General features: G+C 39.5%; 1 protein-coding gene across 1 annotated transcript in view; it reads left to right on the top strand.

Moving 5' to 3' along the window:
• The window catches only part of npr3 (natriuretic peptide receptor 3), a 44,782-nt gene extending 26,649 nt beyond the window's left edge, over positions 1-18,133 (top strand). Inside the window, exons 4-8 of the mRNA XM_086076047.1 lie at positions 1,218-1,353; positions 3,074-3,168; positions 3,247-3,364; positions 3,449-3,533; positions 16,334-18,133. Coding sequence (XP_085932173.1) covers positions 1,218-1,353; positions 3,074-3,168; positions 3,247-3,364; positions 3,449-3,533; positions 16,334-16,445 — 546 coding nt within the window. The 3' untranslated portion in view covers positions 16,446-18,133. The remainder of the gene's footprint in view (positions 1-1,217; positions 1,354-3,073; positions 3,169-3,246; positions 3,365-3,448; positions 3,534-16,333) is intronic.
• The last annotated feature ends 2,467 nt before the right edge of the window (positions 18,134-20,600 follow it).

The raw sequence follows: 20,600 nt of genomic DNA, 5'->3' as shown, positions 1-20,600 counted from the left end.
CAAATAAAAATAAAATCACATCGATATAAGGCTAATATTACATGTATCATTATACAAATACATGCACTGTATACATTTTGTTATTTATTGTTGAAATGTATGTTCTATGTTGTTTCATTTTAATTAAAAATGACATCTATTTTTTTATTACAACAAAGCTGATGCACAATAATCGCTATTGAATCTAATCAACTACATAACCCATAATGCTTTGTAAGGTTGGCTCATGCGCACAACGGCTCTTTTCTGCCCGTCACCGAGTCAAACAAACGTGTGACGGTTTACCCAAGCTTCACATAGAACTCTTCTTAGTGTAAGCACTGCACACAATAGTCACAGTCTCAGTAGAGATTAATTGGTCCATTAACCAAAAGTCTTAACACCAAGCATGCACAATTCATTCAGAAATTGTTTTATAATGAGCCCTCCCAGTCGACCATAGGTGACAGTTTCTTAAAGCGAAAGCACCAAGACGTCATCTTTCAGTTGACTCTTTCGGGTTGTCATGCCTGCCAATCTTCAACCAGGGCCGCATTCCCTGTATATAAGCAATGTGTCAGCGGAAATGCTCCCACAGTCAGTCAAGTGAAGCGCTTACGTGAAAATCCGATTACGTGAAAATACGGTAAATCTAATACATGAATGGGGCGGCGAGTAACGACTCTAGTGAGCCCAATGTAGCCGGGTAAGAGTAGCGTTTCTTCTTCACACATCTACTCAAAAGTAAAAAGTATTGTGTGGTAAAACTACTCTTATAAGTACTTTTTTTTCAAAAGGTTATTCAAGTAAATGTAACGGAGTAAATGTAACTCGTTACTACCCACTTCTGCCTAGCTCTAATTCTTGTTAGCACTTGTGCAACAACATCATGGGCCAGCTGGAGAGTCTTTAGAGCCTTGTTGCAGGAGCTTTTTTAATCTGATAAGATAAAGTGGGTGTTTATCTTAGAAATACTGTATGTTGGGGAGCTTGGCAATGACAGAAAAATAAGTGAAGTTGGTCCCTGGAAACTTGACAGGGTTTCTAATTGCTCAGTTGGGAAAAAAAGAGGTTGCATATTGATGTAATCTCTGCAATAACATTTGCACAATTTCCTATAATTAAATGGGATAGTCTTGTCCTCGTTGGCCCCACTGAGAAAGAAAACAATAAATTAGAAATACTAAATCTAAATCCTTCTTTCTCATTTAATATTTTTCCTACATTTGCCATTTTAGGTCAACATGTTTGTTGAGGGATTCCATGATGCATTGCTGATTTATGCTGTTGCTTTGAATGAGGCCATGAAAAGTGGATACAACAAGAAAAATGGATCACAAATCACATCACAAATGTGGAACAGAACTTTTGAAGGTAAAATATACTTTCATAAGTCATGACAGAAAGTCGTTTTTAAGTTTTCATTACATGGTCTGTGATAAGTCAGCTGGACACCATAATGCCAAAACTAGTGCTACAGTAGCCATTTGAAGTAGCACCAGATTGCATGGTAAAAATGAATCTTTACAGTCTCAAGCTTAATAATAATAATAATAATAATACATTTATTTTGTATAGTGCTTTTCAAGGTACTCATTCCCAAAAAGATCGAGGACAATAATAAAATCAGTACAAAACTAAACATTCATAATACTAAACATTAGACATTAAAAGCGACTTTGAACTGATGGGTTTTGAGTTTTTGTTTTTAAAGTGGAGAGGTCAGGGCGGGCACGTTGTGTGGTTGGGGCAGTGAGTTCCAGAGAGTGGGGGCGGCAATGGAGAAAGCTCTGTCTCCCCAGGTTTGGAGCTTGGTCCTATAGGGGAGGGACAAAAGGTTGGAACCAGAAGGAGTGGAGAGAGCGAGATAGAGTGTGGTGGTGGAAAAGGTTAGTGAGATATGGAGGGGCCAAATTATGGCGAGCTTTAAATGTAATTAAAATAATTTTAAACTGAACGCGTTGAGGAATGGGGAGCCAGTGGAGGTTTTGAAGGACAGGGGTGATGTGTTCACGGGAATGGGTGTGGGTGAGGATGCGGGCAGCAGAGTTTTGGATGAATTGTAGCTTATTAAGGGTTTTGGATGGTATGCTATAAAGAATGCTATTGCAATTCTGGATTTAATGAAAGCATGGATCAGGGTTTCAGCAGCAGAGAAGGTGAGTGAAGAGCTAAGTCATGCTATATTTTTGAGATGGAAAAATGCTGTCCGGGTTATTTGCTTGATGTGAGGTTCAAACGAAAGAGTAGTTATAGCTTAAATTATAGTTCAAGTATGCGAAGTTAGAATTTCAGAAAATCGTTGATGCTTAAGCCTGTTTTTGAAAAACTGAATTTATTGGCCTCCCACATTGACTTCCATGATCACTTTTATTTATTTATTTATCTTAGAGCTGTCAAAATTAATTGATTATTCGACAAGTAATTGATTATCAAATTAATCAACAATTATTTTAATAATCGAGTAATCTTTTGGAGCCATTTTTTTTAATGAAAATTATCCAAATCCTCTGATTTCAGCATAACAACCGTACATTTTCATTGATTTGTGTAGTCCTTCATGAAAGAAGACTGATTATCTGCTGTGTTTAATCAAAATAAGACATTTGCAAACATCTGTTTTTACTTTGGAAAACAATCACCGAAACGGTAACATAGTACAACATCAATCCCCCATAAAAAAAAAAATCATTATACAAATACAAAGTACGAAACAACAATCACTGTTTAATACTGTAAACAGTAATCAGATGAAATGCTTTTTGTAATACACTTTAATACAAAATTAAAATGTATCAGAATAGTCGATTAATTGATTGAGTAATCAATAGATTAATAGATTTTGAAAATATTCAATAGTGACAGCACTAATTTATTTATTTATTTATTTATTTACTTAAATAAATTAACCATTCCAACATTAAATTTCATTTTCATTTGGGACTAGTTACAGTGATCCTTTTTACAACCATAGTAATTACTTCATGTGAGAAAAGCTACCAAACTCATTGAGGATTTGGAGAGAAGCTCCAATATGTCTACATGTGAGTAGCCATCAAACTTAAATGTAGATTGTTTTTGTTGTGGTGCACAGGAATCGCTGGACAGGTATCAATTGACATCAATGGTGACAGAAATGGAGATTTCTCTTTGATGGCAATGACTAATGTTAAAGCAGGAACATATGAGGTAAGACCAAATGAAATGAAAACGTCAAGTTTGAAGTCGTTTATGTATCCCTGTAAAATCGTCATTACATAATTTCAGGTTGTGGCCAATTACTTTGGCATGAATGGAAGCTTTCAGCTGCTGTCAGCCTTCAACTATGACCACTTCACTCTGCAAGGAATACAGATAACACATACGGAGATATCAGACGAATCATGTAAAGAATACTACCTCACTGCTGTGTTTTTGTAAACTTGTATGTATATTACGTGCTGAAGTCAATTATTGTTCTTCTAACCAGGTGGATTAGGAATGTCTGCTTTGACTGGAGTCATCGTGGGAGCTGTTCTGGGAACCGCAATGCTTGCAGTGTTCTATTTTTTCAGGTATGTACAGACAAACATAGATATGCCTCAGCAAACAATATGGGCAAAAGTGCTGGGACCCTTACAAAAATTCAATATAACACCTTTTCTTCAAAATTATTTTCTACAATTTCTCATGATGAAATAACCAAATGGGTAGTAAAACAGCTGCATGCACTTTAGAAGCACGACTCAAATACATTGGGTGCAGCTGTGCTCAAGCGTATAAGCTGGTATATGTTGATTTTCTTGCCGGTGCAACACTCGCTAGTGCAGTCGTTAGCTTCTGCTAGCTGGGCTCCTTGCTGACTCACTCACCGTCGCTGGTTCCTGCTTGTCGGGCCGCTTCTTGACTCGTGGCTCAAGAAAATGATGATCTGATGAAGGCTTTGCCGATTCGTTAGGTAATTTTGACACGTGCTTAGTGAGTGTGATGCTGTTTTTTGAGTTTTGACTTTTCCCTCGACATCTGCACCTGCTACACTACTTTGTGTGCTATTGTTTTCACTTTTTCACACGACGAAGGAGGAAAAAAAAAATCGGATTTATAAATATTACGAAATATATCAGATTTTGTTTATATTGTTTGTCCAGAATACCACACACCCACCGAAAAATCATGCCAGACGCAAAATATGATTTTACTATGACATCATAATTTTTTGTATGAACCGAAGGATTAACCAACTCAACACATTAACATAAATACAAATAACACATCCAAACAATTTTGTTGAGAATCACACGAAATAAAGCACCCAAAAATCTCTCTCTTGCTGTCATTACCCTGAATGTATTTCTGGGCAATTTCTTGTCTGTCCAATTTGTCCAACCTCTCCTGGTGAACATGGCACAACGCTATGTCATTGAGTCATAGTTGATTGCAACCACGTTTTCAATCCGCGTAGCCCACTAAAACTGCGCTCTGCCTCAGCAGATAACATGGGAACCACCATCAACATCTCATTAGGATCTCAATCTGATTGATCATAAATGCACTACATTTGCAGTTGTGTTGGCCTTTAGTTGGGTTTTCATCCACCCATTTTTGGAAACGTTACAAATTAAAAAAAAGGGCCCAAATTCACAAAAAAAGTTTTTACGCTTAGAGGGGGTGGATTTTAAAGTGTATCGAAAAAAGGAAAATGCTAATTTTGGCTATGGAAACAAGTTTTACGAATAAACGCTGACAAGACCGGATACACGTCGCATGTTTTGACCGGATACTACGTCACACGTACGTTTGTAGTCCCAAAGCAATGGCGGACGCTAAAGTAAGGTATGTTTGGGCGGGACGACGAAACAGACGCTACGGCTTATCAAGAATGACAAAATAAAACTTATACGACGTCATCGCACGGCACAGTTGCTTCCTGGGGCCTCATTTATAAAACTGTGCGTGAGAACCTGCGTACAAAAGTACTTACGAACGAAACCCAAACCTCATATACGCAGAAAAAAAAGAGATTTATAAAACTATGCGTAGACACACATACGCACACTTGCACGCAATTCCCTTTTATAAATGCCACATGATCCCAACTGGTGTGCGCAGCAGATTCCACGCCGTTCCCCGCCCCAAGTCCGCCTATTTCACCCCATATTTGGCAATGCAAATCAACTAATCTGCGTATTCATAAGCAGCACATGCTGGCTAACAGCAAATTAAAGCAATTTGGACGGTCAATGAAAGGCAAGAAAGGAAGCTAGCTTTACCATGATGTACATAGAATTTTTGTATGAATAATATATATTTTTAAATGATTTAAAGAAAGATGTACATTGAAACCCTCATTGAAAAGGTCGAGTTACGGAAGTGTTTGGGAGCATCGCCAATAAAAGCAAGCAGGACGAGTTGCAAAAATGCTGCCGCAGGCCGCACAGTGGCAGCTACAAAAAGGGAAAAAAACACTAATAATAATAATAATTTGATCTGGTACAAAGGTGAGCATGAAGAAAATAACTTGCCCACATTTATTGTCTTTACTCAGACTTTACTAATGCACTAGGGAAATTGAGTCAGAGGCAAAAATTAGGCGATCAATGGGCCGCCCTGTTATTGTTGTTGTTATTATTAGTATCTATTAATATTCCCAATGTGTTTATTTTGGATCTTCATCCTGCATCACGGCTGTGTGGATCGCATTGTGAACATTTATGACAGACTTTATTGATGTGCGCGTTGCTTTCTTTTATTTATTTGCGGGATTTTTGTGGGACCAGACTGTATTTTTCTAGCAAATTTTCATCCTTGTTGTCTTGTGTCAATAGCCTTTAATGGCATATGTGCTGGCGGGTAGATGCAATTACTATATTGTATTGTTGATAATGCTTGCGTGCAGTAGATGTCCATATGCTTTTTCAAGATAGGTAATCAATGAGAGAAGACGAGCGCTTAAAATGTTTAATTAAGTTCATTCGCGTGCTTTCTGCCCCGCGGCGTGCTTGTGACATTGGAGCAAATCTGGAGCAAAAAAAATAATATATATATATTGTGACCCAACATCCAGCATACATGCCATTTGAGGAATCAAAATGCACCACCATGTCTCCAGAATGTGCGGATTGCGTACGGTAGGTACAGACTTGACGTGGCGGCGCGTAAAGTTTCACGTTCAGTTTGTTTTCTATAAATATCACCTTTGGAGCAGAAATGTTCGTACGTAGAGTTTTGGCCTCATTTTAATCGTATGCAAGCTTTATAAATGAGGCCCCTTGTCTTGTTCTGCTTCTTTTAAATTTCTGGTGGATCACATATCTATGATGTATACCGCCACCTACAGCGGCGGAGTCCCCTCTCAATATTTACAAAAGAAGAACAGATGGAAACAGCTATAAGTTGCATGTCCGATTTGCGCATTTTCAGTAAATTTGCTTAAAAATTTGAAACAATTGGATTGAAATCTGACTTGTCCCAGTTGTATTTTCAAGTCTTCTTCTTTCAGTTCAGGATATGTGCGAACTGCTGCAGCACTTGTAATGGGAGTCAGGAGTACGTTTTCCAGTAATTTTAATGTTTGAATGCCTGGTTGCATAAACCTCTCAGTAATTTGTGTATCAACTGTGTCTAGGATCCGGTAATACTCTACTCTGTAAAAATCCACAGCTGATCCAGGTGTGTAGTTAGGTGCATTTCCAGAAAATCTTTTAGGAAACCCTACGTGTGCAGGGTGGAACAATGGGCTCGAGAGACAGATTGTCACACGTTTCCTCTGCCTCCTTAAAAATAGCCTCAAAGTGCTCTGGGCTTCTTTTGGATTTCAAGATATATTGGACCAAGGAAACTGCAGAAAGCATCCCCTGCATTGTTTGAGTCTTTTTTTGGAGAGCTGCATTTTGAATCTCTAGTTCACTGATCACATACAAAGCAAGCAGAAGTCCCAGTACAACATTTCCATAAACTCTCTGCCATCTCATCTAGAGTACTTAGTAGTAGTACCATGCCATATTGGCTGAGAACAGCACGGATAGCGGGTGAGCGTACAGTTCATACATACGTACATACATACATACATACATACATACATACATACATAATAGACAGCAGGCCCTTCTCCTTCAGCTGCAACAATGACTTTAAACGTGTCTTTCACCTTACCATGCTGGCTGGCCAAAAAATGTGCCGAGGTCATGTATCCAGTCGAGTGTATTTTGTACAATACATGAGGCTGAGCAAGCTTGTTGTGTATTGACACAGCTGCACAATGTATATATGGTGCTAGTGGCTGTGCTCGTTGAATAACAGCCTGAGCACCTGAGTACTTTTCTGCCATATTCAAAGTCATATGCCTGACCTCTGAGGCCTGATATCAGCAATTGTCATGTTTCGGTTCTGTGGGGGTTGGGTTTTTGTTTGTTATGGGTGTTCTTGTTGTTTTTGTCTGTGGTTGGTGTTTGTCATGTATTCCTGGTTTCTTCCTTTGTCTCGTTATGTTACCACGTCCACCTGTGCGTTTCTTCCCTTCCCAATGTGTGACCAATCAGTGCCCTCAGCCACTTGTGTTTCCCCAGGTGTGTCTCATTAGTGTTGGTGTACTTAGTCTGTTGTGTTTGCCCAGTCAGTGTGGGTGCATTGTTGATGTTATATGAGGAAGTTTGTGAGTCTCGTCAAAGCTAAGCCCTTGTCACAGTTAGGTCGTCCTTGTCACAGTTAGGTCGTCCTCGTCACAGTTAGGTCGTCCTCGTCCTCGTCACTGTCAAGTCATCCACGTTCATCCAAGTCGTCCACGTTCAGCCAAGTCGTCACGTTCAGCCAAGTCACGGCGACCAGTCTACTCATGTCCTGTCCAGTCAAGATTTTCACCTGTTGTAGAGGTTGCTTCATAAAACCCTTTGAATGAGTCAACATAACGTAGGCACATCGCTTCCTGCTCAACACCAGACATCCCTGGTCCCATTCATAATAATGGAATACTGCAACACTAGGGCTGGGTATCGATTCAGATTTCCAAAATCGATTCAATTCAGAAGACCCCGATTTGATTCGATTCACATTAATTTTCGATTTAGTTAAGGATTTCATGCAGGACCAATTTTACTTTTATATGGAAGACATTCTCAGAAGTATAAATTCTGCAAATATAAACTTCTTGCTCTTAATTGGTGCATTATTATGAAAGAAAATATGAATATTTACATTTAGAATTGAATCCAATCCAGTTACATTAATCATGTATGTTTTATTAAACCAGACCTGATCAAAACCAAACAAATTGAAATATATTACAACCACAGCACTATGTAAGTAAAGTGGCAAAACACTGGGCTCCTCTTGGGGAACTCTGAATAACAGAAAGGCACATTTGCATTTGCTAGCCATATTTAAAAGTATCGATTCATGGTTTTATGAATCAATATTGGACTATGAAAAGGAATATCGATTCAATATCGATATATCGTTTTTTTAAACCCAGCCCTATGCAACACTGATAAGGAACGGATCTCATCTGCTATTTTACTGACAATGGATGAACTCATCAAATGTATCTGTTCATTTTGACAATCCCAGGATGTGTGCACACCCCTGTTTGAAGATAACCACCTAATGAATGACTGATCATCTTCAGCTTTGTATCTCAGAAGATGTTCATGGCCCCTAAAGGCCAATCCCTGCCTTGCCAAAAACATTTCTCCACCTATTATTTTTAATAGGTTAGCTTTGTTTTCTGCCTGTTGTGCACTGACTGCATTTTTTTTAACTGTGTGGTAACTGGCCTGTTTTCATATGCAGAAGTTGTAACTGCCAGTTTGTGCCCCTCTGATTTGTCATGTAATGAAACATTTTCAAGTGCTTTTTTCCCCAGTTTTTAAATCCAGTATTGATGAAAGCTGTATCTACACTTTTGCCTTTTGCTTGTTTACTTGTCGTACAGTATTTAAGAAGTGAAAATACAAAACACCATCACTACCGATATTAACATGTATCCAGGGATACTTTTCGTAACTTCCTTTTTGAAATGTCAGTGCCCATCCTTTGAGGATTTGTTTTTGGCCAAACTTTGGGGTCAGGTTGATTTGGCTTTGTATATGTCATCACAGCAACTTATTCTCCCTCATTGTCACCTTCTGTATCTTCTTTTTCTGTCACTGTTTCTTTTGTCTTCATTCTGTCTGTTTCTTCTTCCTCATACAGTCGTTTTTGTTGTTGTTTTTTACTGTGGATGCTGAGCTCAGGCATATCCTCTCTTGATTGGCCTGCCTCACTGTCATCAGGCACCCCATTGCCTGCATTAGCCAGGATAATAATAATAATACCCTGGATTGGCTGGCAACCAGTTCAGGGTGTATCCCGCCTACTGCCCGAAGCCAGCTGGGATAGGCTCCAGCGCCCCCCGCGACTCTTGTGAGGACTAAGCGGTTAAGAAAATGGATGGATGGATCATCATAATAATAATAAAATATATTCATCTACAGCATAAACATGTTTTTTGCTTTACATTTAGCCTTCTGGTAAGAGCAACTGTCGTTTTTTTGTTTGTTTTTGTTTATTTTTGTGAGACAAGCTATTCAACATTATGAAACTATTAGGCTAACATGCATGTCTTCAACAGACAATACAGTACATAGGATACGAAAGCCTGAGACAGTCCTCCAATAAATACGACCACATAGGTCGTTTTGAAAAGGTGCCAAATTACGACCAAGTGTTATGTTTTAGTTTAGCAAACTCTATCGGCCATGTTAAATAGCGCAAAAATGATAATGTGAGACTTGAACCCGGTCCGACTTGTCAGAAGACGAGTGTTTATCTGACAGCTATTTGGCCAGTGATTGTTTTAGTGTTGACTACATGTTTTCTAACGGTCTACAACTTCACTGTGCCTCTTCCTTATCTCAACCATTAGTCCATGACGGCGAATTGACATACATGTCAACACTAAAAATGAACACTAAGATCATTACTGGAATGTTAGCTCAGTAAGTTAGACGAAATTCTCCTGACCAGATGATCCGGGTTTGAGTCTCAGTTTTGTATTTTTTTGCTATTTAACATGGCCGATAGAGATCGCTAAATTACAAAATGTGACACTTGGTCATATTTTGGTGCATGGTAAAACGACCAATATGGCCGTTAATGTTGGAAGACTTGTTGGAGAGCCTACTTACATCATTTGTCTTTTGGAAAAACGCAGTTATTGTTTTTTGTTTCTTAATTTTTGCATTGCAAGCTACCCGTTTTTCGTCAGCTGCACTTGACTCTCCACTGCAAAAAATATATAAATAAATAAAAATACGTGTTGGCCCAATTTTAAAAAGAATGTGACTATTTACACATATATTTTTAAGTACTATTTTAGTTCAGCTAGTGTTGTTGATTACATGCCACAAGACCTACCAAGCTAAAGCGAAAATATAAAAACAAGCGTGATTAGTGACTTTTTTGACAGTGTGTTCAAGTTCCACTGAGAGTGAGAATTTTGAGACCCAACACCATAATACAGGAATTGCGTGCTCCCCTTTTACTTCACCTTCCCAGCCTTAAGGCTGGTACACTACACATAAGGATTTTTCAAATCTTCCCAATCCATTTTCCAAACCGCTTATTCCTCACATGGGTCGAAAATATGTTTTGTCTTTGGAAAACGCCGCATATCCTACACATAAAAGCTCTCGCGTGATCACACGTGACTTCACAAACACGACGAACAAACTACTCCGGATATGCGCCGATGTTTGTCCGAATGTTTCCGAAGAGTACGGAAAAAGGGAGCGGAGACCCGCGTTATAAGGGAACGTCTGCAAGGAAATAATAGCTTTAGAAAATAATTCCTATGGCCAACGGAGCCCATGTTTACACAAAAACGACATCGGGTAGGCCGCCTAGCGCCCGAAGATAGCTGGGATAGCCTCCAGGCTCCAGCACTCTCGCGACCCAAGTGAGGAAGAAAACGGATGGCTCATCAACACTACATCTGACTGGTATTGCTGGATTGCCCCTTCCTCGTGTCAGAGAGCTTTTTTGATTGGCTATATTCTGTTCACGTCAGATTTTGCCGAGTCAACTCACTCAGTCTACCCAGCGTACACTTTCATGGTTCACCGAAGATCATAGATACCTCACTGGAGGGGGACGGATCAAAGTTGTTCTGAAATCGGTCCTCCCCCCATCCCTAATGCCATCTGCGCCTGTGATCACAGCGGACAGCAAAGTTGAGGATGTGCATTTACTTGAACAACAGATCATTTACTCATTCACTCCTAGCCATTTTCACTGAAGCAACCCCCTTCACTCCCAACTGTTTTACTGGATTTTGACTGATTTTGCAAGGCCCACAGAATGTTGCGTTCTATTGTTATAAAAACATGGAACCTACCAAAATAAATATTTGTCTCTTTTTTCATCAGAAAAAAAAGTATATTGTGTATGTTTCCGTTTTGCAGCAATTAGCATTAGAATTAAGCTAAGTTTCATCATTCGCAAATCTGTTTAAAACATTGGGAAAAAGAGCTTGTTGCAACAAGGCCCTGGCCCTCTTATACTCTGCTGCCACCTGCTTGCCGTTTTGTGTAATAACTACCATTGCTGTAACCCTCATCCTACCGTGTAGGGTCCATTTGGACCCTGGACACTACTTTTTGTCTATGTAACATTATTATATAACCTAAAGAAAAGTAAAATCGGAACAACAATGTGAATATTCTAATAATATCCTCTCTCAGGTCCAAACAGACCCCAGCAAAAATATCATAAAATAATTAATATTACTTGGTCACAATCACGAAATGTGACTGCTGATATTTTTTTCACTTCACTGCCCCTTGCACAAGACTTGCTGGAGGATGGCCTGACCTATGTGGGCACCATTCGCTCCAACAAGCCAGACATTCCTGAAGCAGAGAAGGCTAACAATCAGAGGGACATCTAGAGCTTAATGTTTGGCTTCAAGAACCAAGTAACCATTGTTTCCTTTGTGCCAAACCAGAACAAGGCATTTATTGCCTATGAACCATGCACCATGATGCCAGCACAGAATGTGATACTCAAAAGTCAGAGATCACCCTCCACTACAATCAAATAAAGAGTGCTGTTGACACTTTTGACCATCTGGCTACCACGTTCACTACGAGAAGTAAAGTAAACCGTTGGCATGTTGTGCTGTTTGGCAACATCCTTGATGTAGGTGCTATTACAGCATTTGTAATCTGGATGGGCAACTATACAGAGTGGAAGGCCTCTGAGGGAGGTCGAAGGAGGCGTATCTTTCTCTCAGAGCTGGCATGCCGACTTGTAACACCTCAAGTCCAGCATCGAGCAAACATTGCCACACTCCATGCCCCAGTGAAGCTCGCTATGAAGCTCTTTGGAGTTGAACCTGCTCATGTTGTCCAACAGGGTCAATATCCAACCACACAGGGAAAGAGGACAGCTTTTGTCCCCGAGGGCAGGACAGGAAGGTCAGGCTTGAGTGTGTACAATTCAAACGGGTTGTGTGCTCATACCACAGCAAGCAGCAAGTAGTCTGTAATGAATGAGCGTAAACTTTCTTGGAGAGACCTCAAACACTCCATCTATGATCTCGCATTATGGACAAGTGTGTTCTTGTATGTGGTTATGATGACAGTTGTAAAGATCGGCGACCACAAAATTTGAATTTAGTGGCATTGTTTCTCTATACAGGACATTTTCTTGGTTAAGTGTTCATTGTTTAAGTATGTTTTTCTATGCTCTAGGCCCTTGAGATGTGAGCAAAAATAATCTGGTAATTTTGTTTTTAGAAGCTTTAATTATTATTTTTTAAGTCTTGGGGTCCAACTGGAGCCCACACGGTAAAATTAAGGTGTAAAATAGCATGGTAGGATGAGGGTTAAGCGAGGGGGGTCTATTTCACAAAGCAGGTTTAGTGAGAACTCTGGGTCAAGAAACCCTGAAATATGGGATACTCTGCGTTTTCCGTTTCAGAAAGGAAAGCAACTGAAACCAGAGGAAAAGAGGTAACTAGCCTGTTTCATAAAAATAGGTAATTTAAGCTCTCGGTCAGTTACCGTAGTAACATGTTCCATGAACCAAAGACGGTTGCAGGTTTTTCACAATGAAAGTCCACTTTTGTCACGAACATGGCATGTCCTTTTGACAATGACCCTATTGATGAAGGTGCCGCTTCATTGCGCAGTGAATTAAATATTCGTCGTGAGATTGTTATGAGACCACGCATAGATATGCTTGCATTTTCGGACAGTTATCTTTTTGAGCGGTACCGTTTCACATCACAGTCCATCACCTACATACACAATTTAATCCGTCCTTACATTTGCAACATTAACAGCCGTATAGTCATGCGCTCACATCCCAGCATATAATTGTGTGTTTTTTTCTTATAACCGTTTGAATAATGTTTTTATATTCCCTATTAAGTCAAGTGTGCTTCTCCCCCGCAGGATTGCACCTAAATGAAATTAATTAATGAGTTACCATTCAACAGGTTTCCCCTGTAATATTATTGTGATTGCAAAGGACTACATTTAAATGTACGCATTGACCCGACACCCGAGCAGCAACATTATCCCACACCGCACCGCCTTCCTCTATGGGGAGCCACTGCGGTGTTGCACTTTTTTTCTTTTTCTTTTCTTTTTTTTGGGGGGTGGGGGTGGGGGGGGGGGGAGTGGAGAGAGACAGACCTGTCTATAGCTCCGGAATCTGACTTTGGATTCAAGTTTGTGATAACGTATTTAAAATGACAAAACACACACATTTACAATTTATCCAATATAAAATTATTCATAGAACACATGAAGAAAATGGGACTTTCAGACGCCGACATTTGTCTCCAGTGTTCACAAAACACTGCCGACACTTATTTTCATGCTTTATGGTTATGCACTCCGGTTATGTATTTCTGGACTAAAGTCTTAGAAAAACTTTCCGCTATCTTAAACTGTATGATACCTTTATCTCCAAGCTTGTGTTTGCTAGGTGACCTAACAACAACTGACTTACCACGTAAACAATTTCCATCTACACTTGTAGCCCTTGTTATCGGCAAAAAAACAATTCTTGTTAACTGGAAAAATAAACAAACTCTGAATATTGACCAATGGTCTAACCTCGTAAATCACAGTTTAATGGAAAAAATCTCTGCTTTGAATAAAAAACAAATATAAAAATGTATACAAACATGGTCTATGTACATAGAATATTTTAATTAAAATCTTGATTCTGCCTGCTAGCGAGAGCCACCACACCGCTATAACTTATATTGCTGCTTCTGTATTTGACATAATGGTTGTGTTTTTATAGTCAGGAACCCAGTTGCTGCCAGCAGGGTCGATTAGAACACATCAAATGACACCTTTACAGTCAACAATTCTTCAAGATTCACTTCCAATGAGCACTAAGGGTTAATATTCGGAATCACTGCATGTTTGTTGGTTAACTTTCTAGGTGCTGTCCCCCCTGGCCGGGTATGGGCGGCTCTGCCCCTCTTTTGGCTGCTGGGTGGCGGCTGCGTCTCGGCCGTTTCCTGGGGGTGCTGCGTTGGGGTGCTCTCTCTGGTGTCTGGGGCGGAGCCGCTCCGGCGCGGTCCGTCGCTCCTTGCCCGGCGATGTAGTTCGGGGGAGTTGGGCCTCCGGGGTGTCCCGTGGTTCCCTCTCCCCTCCCCCTTCCTCCCCCTTGTTGCCTCTCCCTCCTCACCTCACCCTGCCTGTCCTCCTCCTTCTCCCTCATCACCCTTCCTCCTCTTCCCTCTCTTCCTGCTGCCCTGCCGCCGCCCCTTCCCCTTCTTGTCGTCTCCTCCCCCGTCACATCCCCCTTCGCTGTCCACCTTCCTCCCCCTCCCCTGGGTCGGGGACTCCACCACTGGCCCGGGTCTTGTGGGCCGGACTGGCGGGTGGATGTATTGCGTGACCTGCCCCGCTCCAGTGAGCCTCCTGGCACCTCTTGCGGGCCCCGGTATCCGGGGGGCAATTCCTATCGCCCCGCCGCGCTGTCTCCATCTGCCCGCCGGGTTAGGAGAGGCCCCGCTGGTCGCTCCTCTTAACTCACTCCACTAGTTTTGCACAATACACTTTGTAAATAGACAAATAGTGCACATAACACACTCCTTGGGGGGTGGGGTAGGGTGGAGATTCCGTCTTCCTCTCAGTCGAGTGCCACCACATGGCATGAGCACAGTGCTCAGGATAGATATTTAAAAATGATTGGTTTATATTTGGAAGACACTAGTGGTTAGCACAGGTGTTTCAATACAAGGTCCAAAAACACGTGTTGTCGTTGAAGACTGTGTGTTAAATTTCCTACAAACAAACAGCATTTGCTTGCTGTTGGCTTTAGAGAACAGTATAATTTTATACAGTATTGTGTGGCGGCCGTGGCTCAGGGTATAGAGACGGTCGTTCAGTAACCAGAAGGTCGGATATTTGACCCCCGCTCTCCCCAAGTCATGTGTCGTTGTGTCCTTGGGCAAGGCACTTCACACACATTGCCTCCAGTGCTACTCACACTGGTGTATGGAAGGTGCGAATGTTTGGTGGTGGTCGGAGCACGGTAGCCACGCTTCCGTCAGCCTGCTCCAGGGCAGCTGTGGCTACGTTAGTAGCTTACTTCCACCACAGTGTGAATGTGTGAGCGCACGAATAATGCAACCACTGTGAAGTGTCTTGGAGTGTCCAAAAAAGCGCTATATAAATCTAATGTATTATTATTATTATTATTTTGTGATTACAGGGGCTGCATCGGAAGACAAAATAAAAGTAGTTTCATCATAACTTGATCATATTTATTTATTAAAGAAGATACAGGGTTTTTTCTCATTTAAAATATGGTTTATCTGTCAATTGGATTGTCACTTAAAAAAACAGAACTCAGATACATGAACAGTTTTTCTTAAAAACTTCTACCCTTAAACATTTTTCATCCTTCCCAGATTGATTAATGACAAAAACACTTAAAACAAACCATTTTTTTTACTCTGATTTTTTATTGTTTTTCATTTACTGTGTCTTTCTATTGTTTTTATTGTTGCTTGTACTGTGCACTTTGAGATTTATTTTATAAATTTAAAGTGCGTTACAAATAATATCTATTATTATTACCATCTTGACATGTCAGGTGAAAAGCCACCCTCAGCCCAGAATGAAAGCATTACAGTATTTTAATGGACTGGACAGTGTCAACTTGATAATTGTAATACAAACTGGCTAGACTGGCCATCTGGCAATCAGGGCAGATGCCCGGTGGACCAGCGTCTTTTGGGGCCGATGTGGTGCTATTTAATGACCATTTCCCTCAATTTTACCCAACAATACAGCCAAACAATTTCTATAGTTCAGCAGATATGATTATAAAGTACATGCAATTTAAAATATGATTTGCTCTTTTGCAGAAAAAATTATAGGATTACCATTGAGCGTCGAGCACACATTGAAGAGTCTACCATTGGGAAGCACCGCCAGCTACGAGAGGATTCCATCAGATCAAACTTGTCAGCTGCCTAGTCAGCTACAGCAGAAGCACTGTTGCCATAAACTTGTGTCTGGAGATTAGCACAGATATCAGTGAGGAAATGCTTTTTAGAAATTAGACAATTTTTTGTGTGTTTTTAACTGTTAATGTTTCAAATGTATTATAACTCAGGATGACTGTAACTGTGTCAAAGCACCACTTGGATTTCTCATTACAGGTAAAGATTTGTATGGGTGTCCATTTTATTCTGGAATATTTTATAACGTTTTGTTTTATATATATATATATACACTGTATACAACCGGTAGTTATGGCTGTAAATAATTGATTTCATACTGTAGATATATACATCATGCTACATTGCCATGCACTAGTTTAGTTGGGTTCAGTTACAGTATGCTCTCAATGTTGATATGATTAATAGAAGTCATGTGTATTTTTGGTATTTGACAACAATCATGTAAAAAGTGATGAATTGACATAAAAGAAAAAATACAAAAGAGATGCCTAAACTCACCATATAGGCTATAAGGTATAAGGCTCATGTGTTTATTGAAATTATGACAATATATGAGAAATTAATCAAGCATAACATAAATCTTTAAATAAAACTACAAACACCCATTCTTATGAGGCTGGGACATTGTAAAAAATAAAGGAATACAGTGACTAAAAAGGCAAGATATTAAAATGTTTTGGACAGGAACAACAAAAGACTGGGAATGATGAGGAATGCTAAAACAACAACAACAACAACAACAGAACATTCCACGGGTGAACAAGTTAATTGGAAACAGGTGAGTGTCATGTTTGAGTATAAAAGGACCATCCCCAAAACGCCCAGCTGGTCGCAAGCAAGGATAGGTCGAGGAGGTTCACCACTTGGTGAACTACTGTGTAAGAAAGTAGTCCAACTTTAAGAACATTTCTCAACGTACATTTGCAAGGAATTTAGAGATTTTATCAGCTATATCATCAAGAAATTCAGAATTAAGAATCTTGAGAAATCTCTGCACCTAAGGAGCAAGGCCGAAAAAACAACAATGAATGCCTACGACATTCGATTAATGAGGCAGCACTGCATTAAATACAGGCATCACTGTGTAAAGCATATTGTACAAATGAAAGTTAACATGCAAGTCTAACATGCAATTCAAAAGCCGATACTATGACTATGATACTATACTGTGACCCATTCCAGCAAAAACATTAATTTCAAGCTAAACACGAAAAATTGGACAAAAACAAATGATTTTGAGATTTCTCCAGAAATAGCCTCCTTGAGGTCTTTATTTTCATTTCCCAGCAGCACAAAAGTTAAAATTGTAATACAAGTTTAAGAAAATAAGTAAATATTAGAACAAGTGCATTTTTAGCCAATGTGTTTTTAGCTTACTTTAGCTAGCAGCAGAACCTGCCTCAAAATAACCCAGAGTGCCTTGCCTCTAGCATCACTTCACAAATTGATATAAGTGGACATAGCAACAACAACAAAAAACTGTGCTGAACCATCATAACATTTTAATTTTCTTTATGTGACCAAAAGCATTTTAGACATAACATCGATGTTATCAAGTTGACACTCAGCCAAGCACCGGTATCTTGCTGTACAGCAGCAGAGGGTGTCTGTGGTACCTGCAAGAATGAGTGACGAGGTATCTTGCAAATGGTCAAACATTTTATTGTTTACATTGTTTGTGCATTTGAATAAACAATTATGCTAATAATGATGCTAATGGTGGAGTTAATTTAGTTAGCTAAAATCTAACACTGTACAGCTACTGCAAAAGACGGCTTGTGTTCTGAATTAAACAAGCTAATTAGGATTCGTACTTATACCGATTTTCATCCAGCCACCAAGAAAAACATATAATTATCATAGGACCATAATATGCCCAGATTGACTTCAGCAGAGCCGGAGCGTCTGACACAGACTCTGATGTCAGCTACGGGCTATCGCAGCCCCAAAGGAGAGGACTTGCAAACCTCGGTCGAGTTTGAGTGAGGTGACGAGGAGACGAATTGGGGCTGATCACCAGGAAAGAGTAGCAGCCTTGCAACAGCAGGGAAAATCACAGACTGAGGTTGTTTTCCATGGTCCCACTGGATGTGTTTTTTGTTGTTGTTGTTGCCTGCTGACCAGTTTCAATATACGGTAACGGTCAATCATAATAAAAAAAGTAATAATAATTCAATCATAATAAAAAAAAGTAATAATAATTGTAATATTATTATTATTATTAATATAATAATGTCAATGGTGATGAGTATTTTGTCATCTACACTACAGTATTTACATACATACTAGGTACATGTTGCTCATTGTGACAGAAAATGGCTCAAACATCGTCAAGGTTGTTCGACTGCTCAAGAATGGAAAACGAGAAAAGTGGGGAGTCAGCAGCAAGCAGTTCTCAGGCTGAAGCAAGTGATGTTGGACATGGACAGAATTAACTTTGTATTGAATCCGATTCAGAGGAATCAGACATGGAGGAGGAGGGAGGGGGGGGGGGGGGACAATCTTGAATTTTCAAAATACTATATGACGGTGGCGGGGCATCATATTTTTTGTTTCATATTTCCTTTTCCATGAAAGACGAAATACGTAATAACTCCTCGGTACATGCTCCAAAAATTCCCAAACTTCCTATGTATGTTTATAGTCACGACCTGAAGGTATCTCTATGACAATAGTCAGTTATAAATATAGCGTCACCGAGCACTTGAGTCGACAAAAAAAAATTACAACACTAAAGGTATTTTCATTATTGCACAAAATGTTGATATTTTTGTAAGTGTTATAACTAAGTCATTAATGATTTATTTATTTATTTTTTACTTACGACCACTCAAAAATGTTTGTGGCATCAGACCTATCCATACATACGTACTTTTTATTGATTTAATAATTTATTATTTCCTCTATGGACAATAAAAGTAATATTGTGCTATGAGTAAAACTAACAATGATGTGTATAGATGTACTTTAAAATCGGGGCAACTCATTGTCAAAAAATAAGAGGCTGATTTTTTTAGGGTTTATGTTACAGAATTTATTGTGCTGTTTATTTGAATTGTGTGTAAATTAAGAATATTTTGTGTGCATTTTTGAAACTTAAATTGACATAGGAGTTAAAGTTAAGTCAGCATATACAATGTCACATTCACAAAAGACCCCAATATAAGCAAATTCTAGTGAGGTTGCTCAGATTAAGTTTGAGGAAGAAGTGCAAGATTCTAGTGAACAAAAAACAACTGCATTACCAAGAAGAAGTCAAAGAACAAGAACACTCACCGAAAAAGGACAAGAAATGCAGGATGAGAGATCTAAAGGTCTCATGCAACGATTCAATTACATTTATGAAAAATGGAGAACATATGCCAAGGCAGCTAAACACTCCCTCTCACAATCACAGCCCCTAACTAATGACTTGCTTAATGACATTGTTGGAGATGTAACATGCCTCTTTGCAGATGTCCCACGACTCTATGAAGAGTTGCGTCAGCTCATTCCACTAAATAAAGAGATGTGTTGTAGAGTAGACCTTTGTGAGGAGATCTCAAGGTTTATTACGACCAGAGCAGCAGGACATGTTGAGGAAGAAGAACCATATTGGCCAGACGTAGGTTCCCTCTTTCAGTCAACAATAAGTAAGTTCAGCCGTGTTACTACCACAAATGACACATCTGTAAGCACAAATACTACTACCACAAATGACACATCTGTCCATTCAAATAGAAGCTCTTTGAAACATCCAGATGCTGCAGCAGAAGTTGCCGCAAGTCAAGCAATATTAACAGTTTTACAAGAGCAAGATAGGGAACAATTAGAGATAAAAAGATTTAAAGCTAATGTTAGGAAGTTCAAAGCTCAACAAGAGAAAGAGTATGCCGCTGTACAAATAACAGTCGATGAAAATAAAATAAAGTTGCAACATTTGGAGAAAATAAAAGATCTTAGAGCAATCAAGTATAACAGAAGAGCAGAAATTTGACTTAAAGAAGACAAGTATCATAAATAACGACTATGGACACATACATTTCACACCATTGAATGAACATGTTGCACCCTAAGTTCATAAACATTCCACACTTTTACTATTCCCCCAAGTGACAATACAGCAAATGCTAGCAAGTGCACTTAGTGCTACTCGTATCTCTGTTCCTGAACCTTCAGTGTTCGCAGG

This window comes from Leptonotus elevatus, chromosome 5 (genome assembly GCF_054856555.1).
Source record: "Leptonotus elevatus isolate MCC_2025b chromosome 5, RoL_Lele_1.0, whole genome shotgun sequence".
Classification (NCBI taxonomy): Eukaryota; Metazoa; Chordata; class Actinopteri; order Syngnathiformes; family Syngnathidae; genus Leptonotus; species Leptonotus elevatus.
Note: the sequence above shows the minus strand (reverse complement) of the source record. Positions and strands in the feature narration are given on the sequence as shown.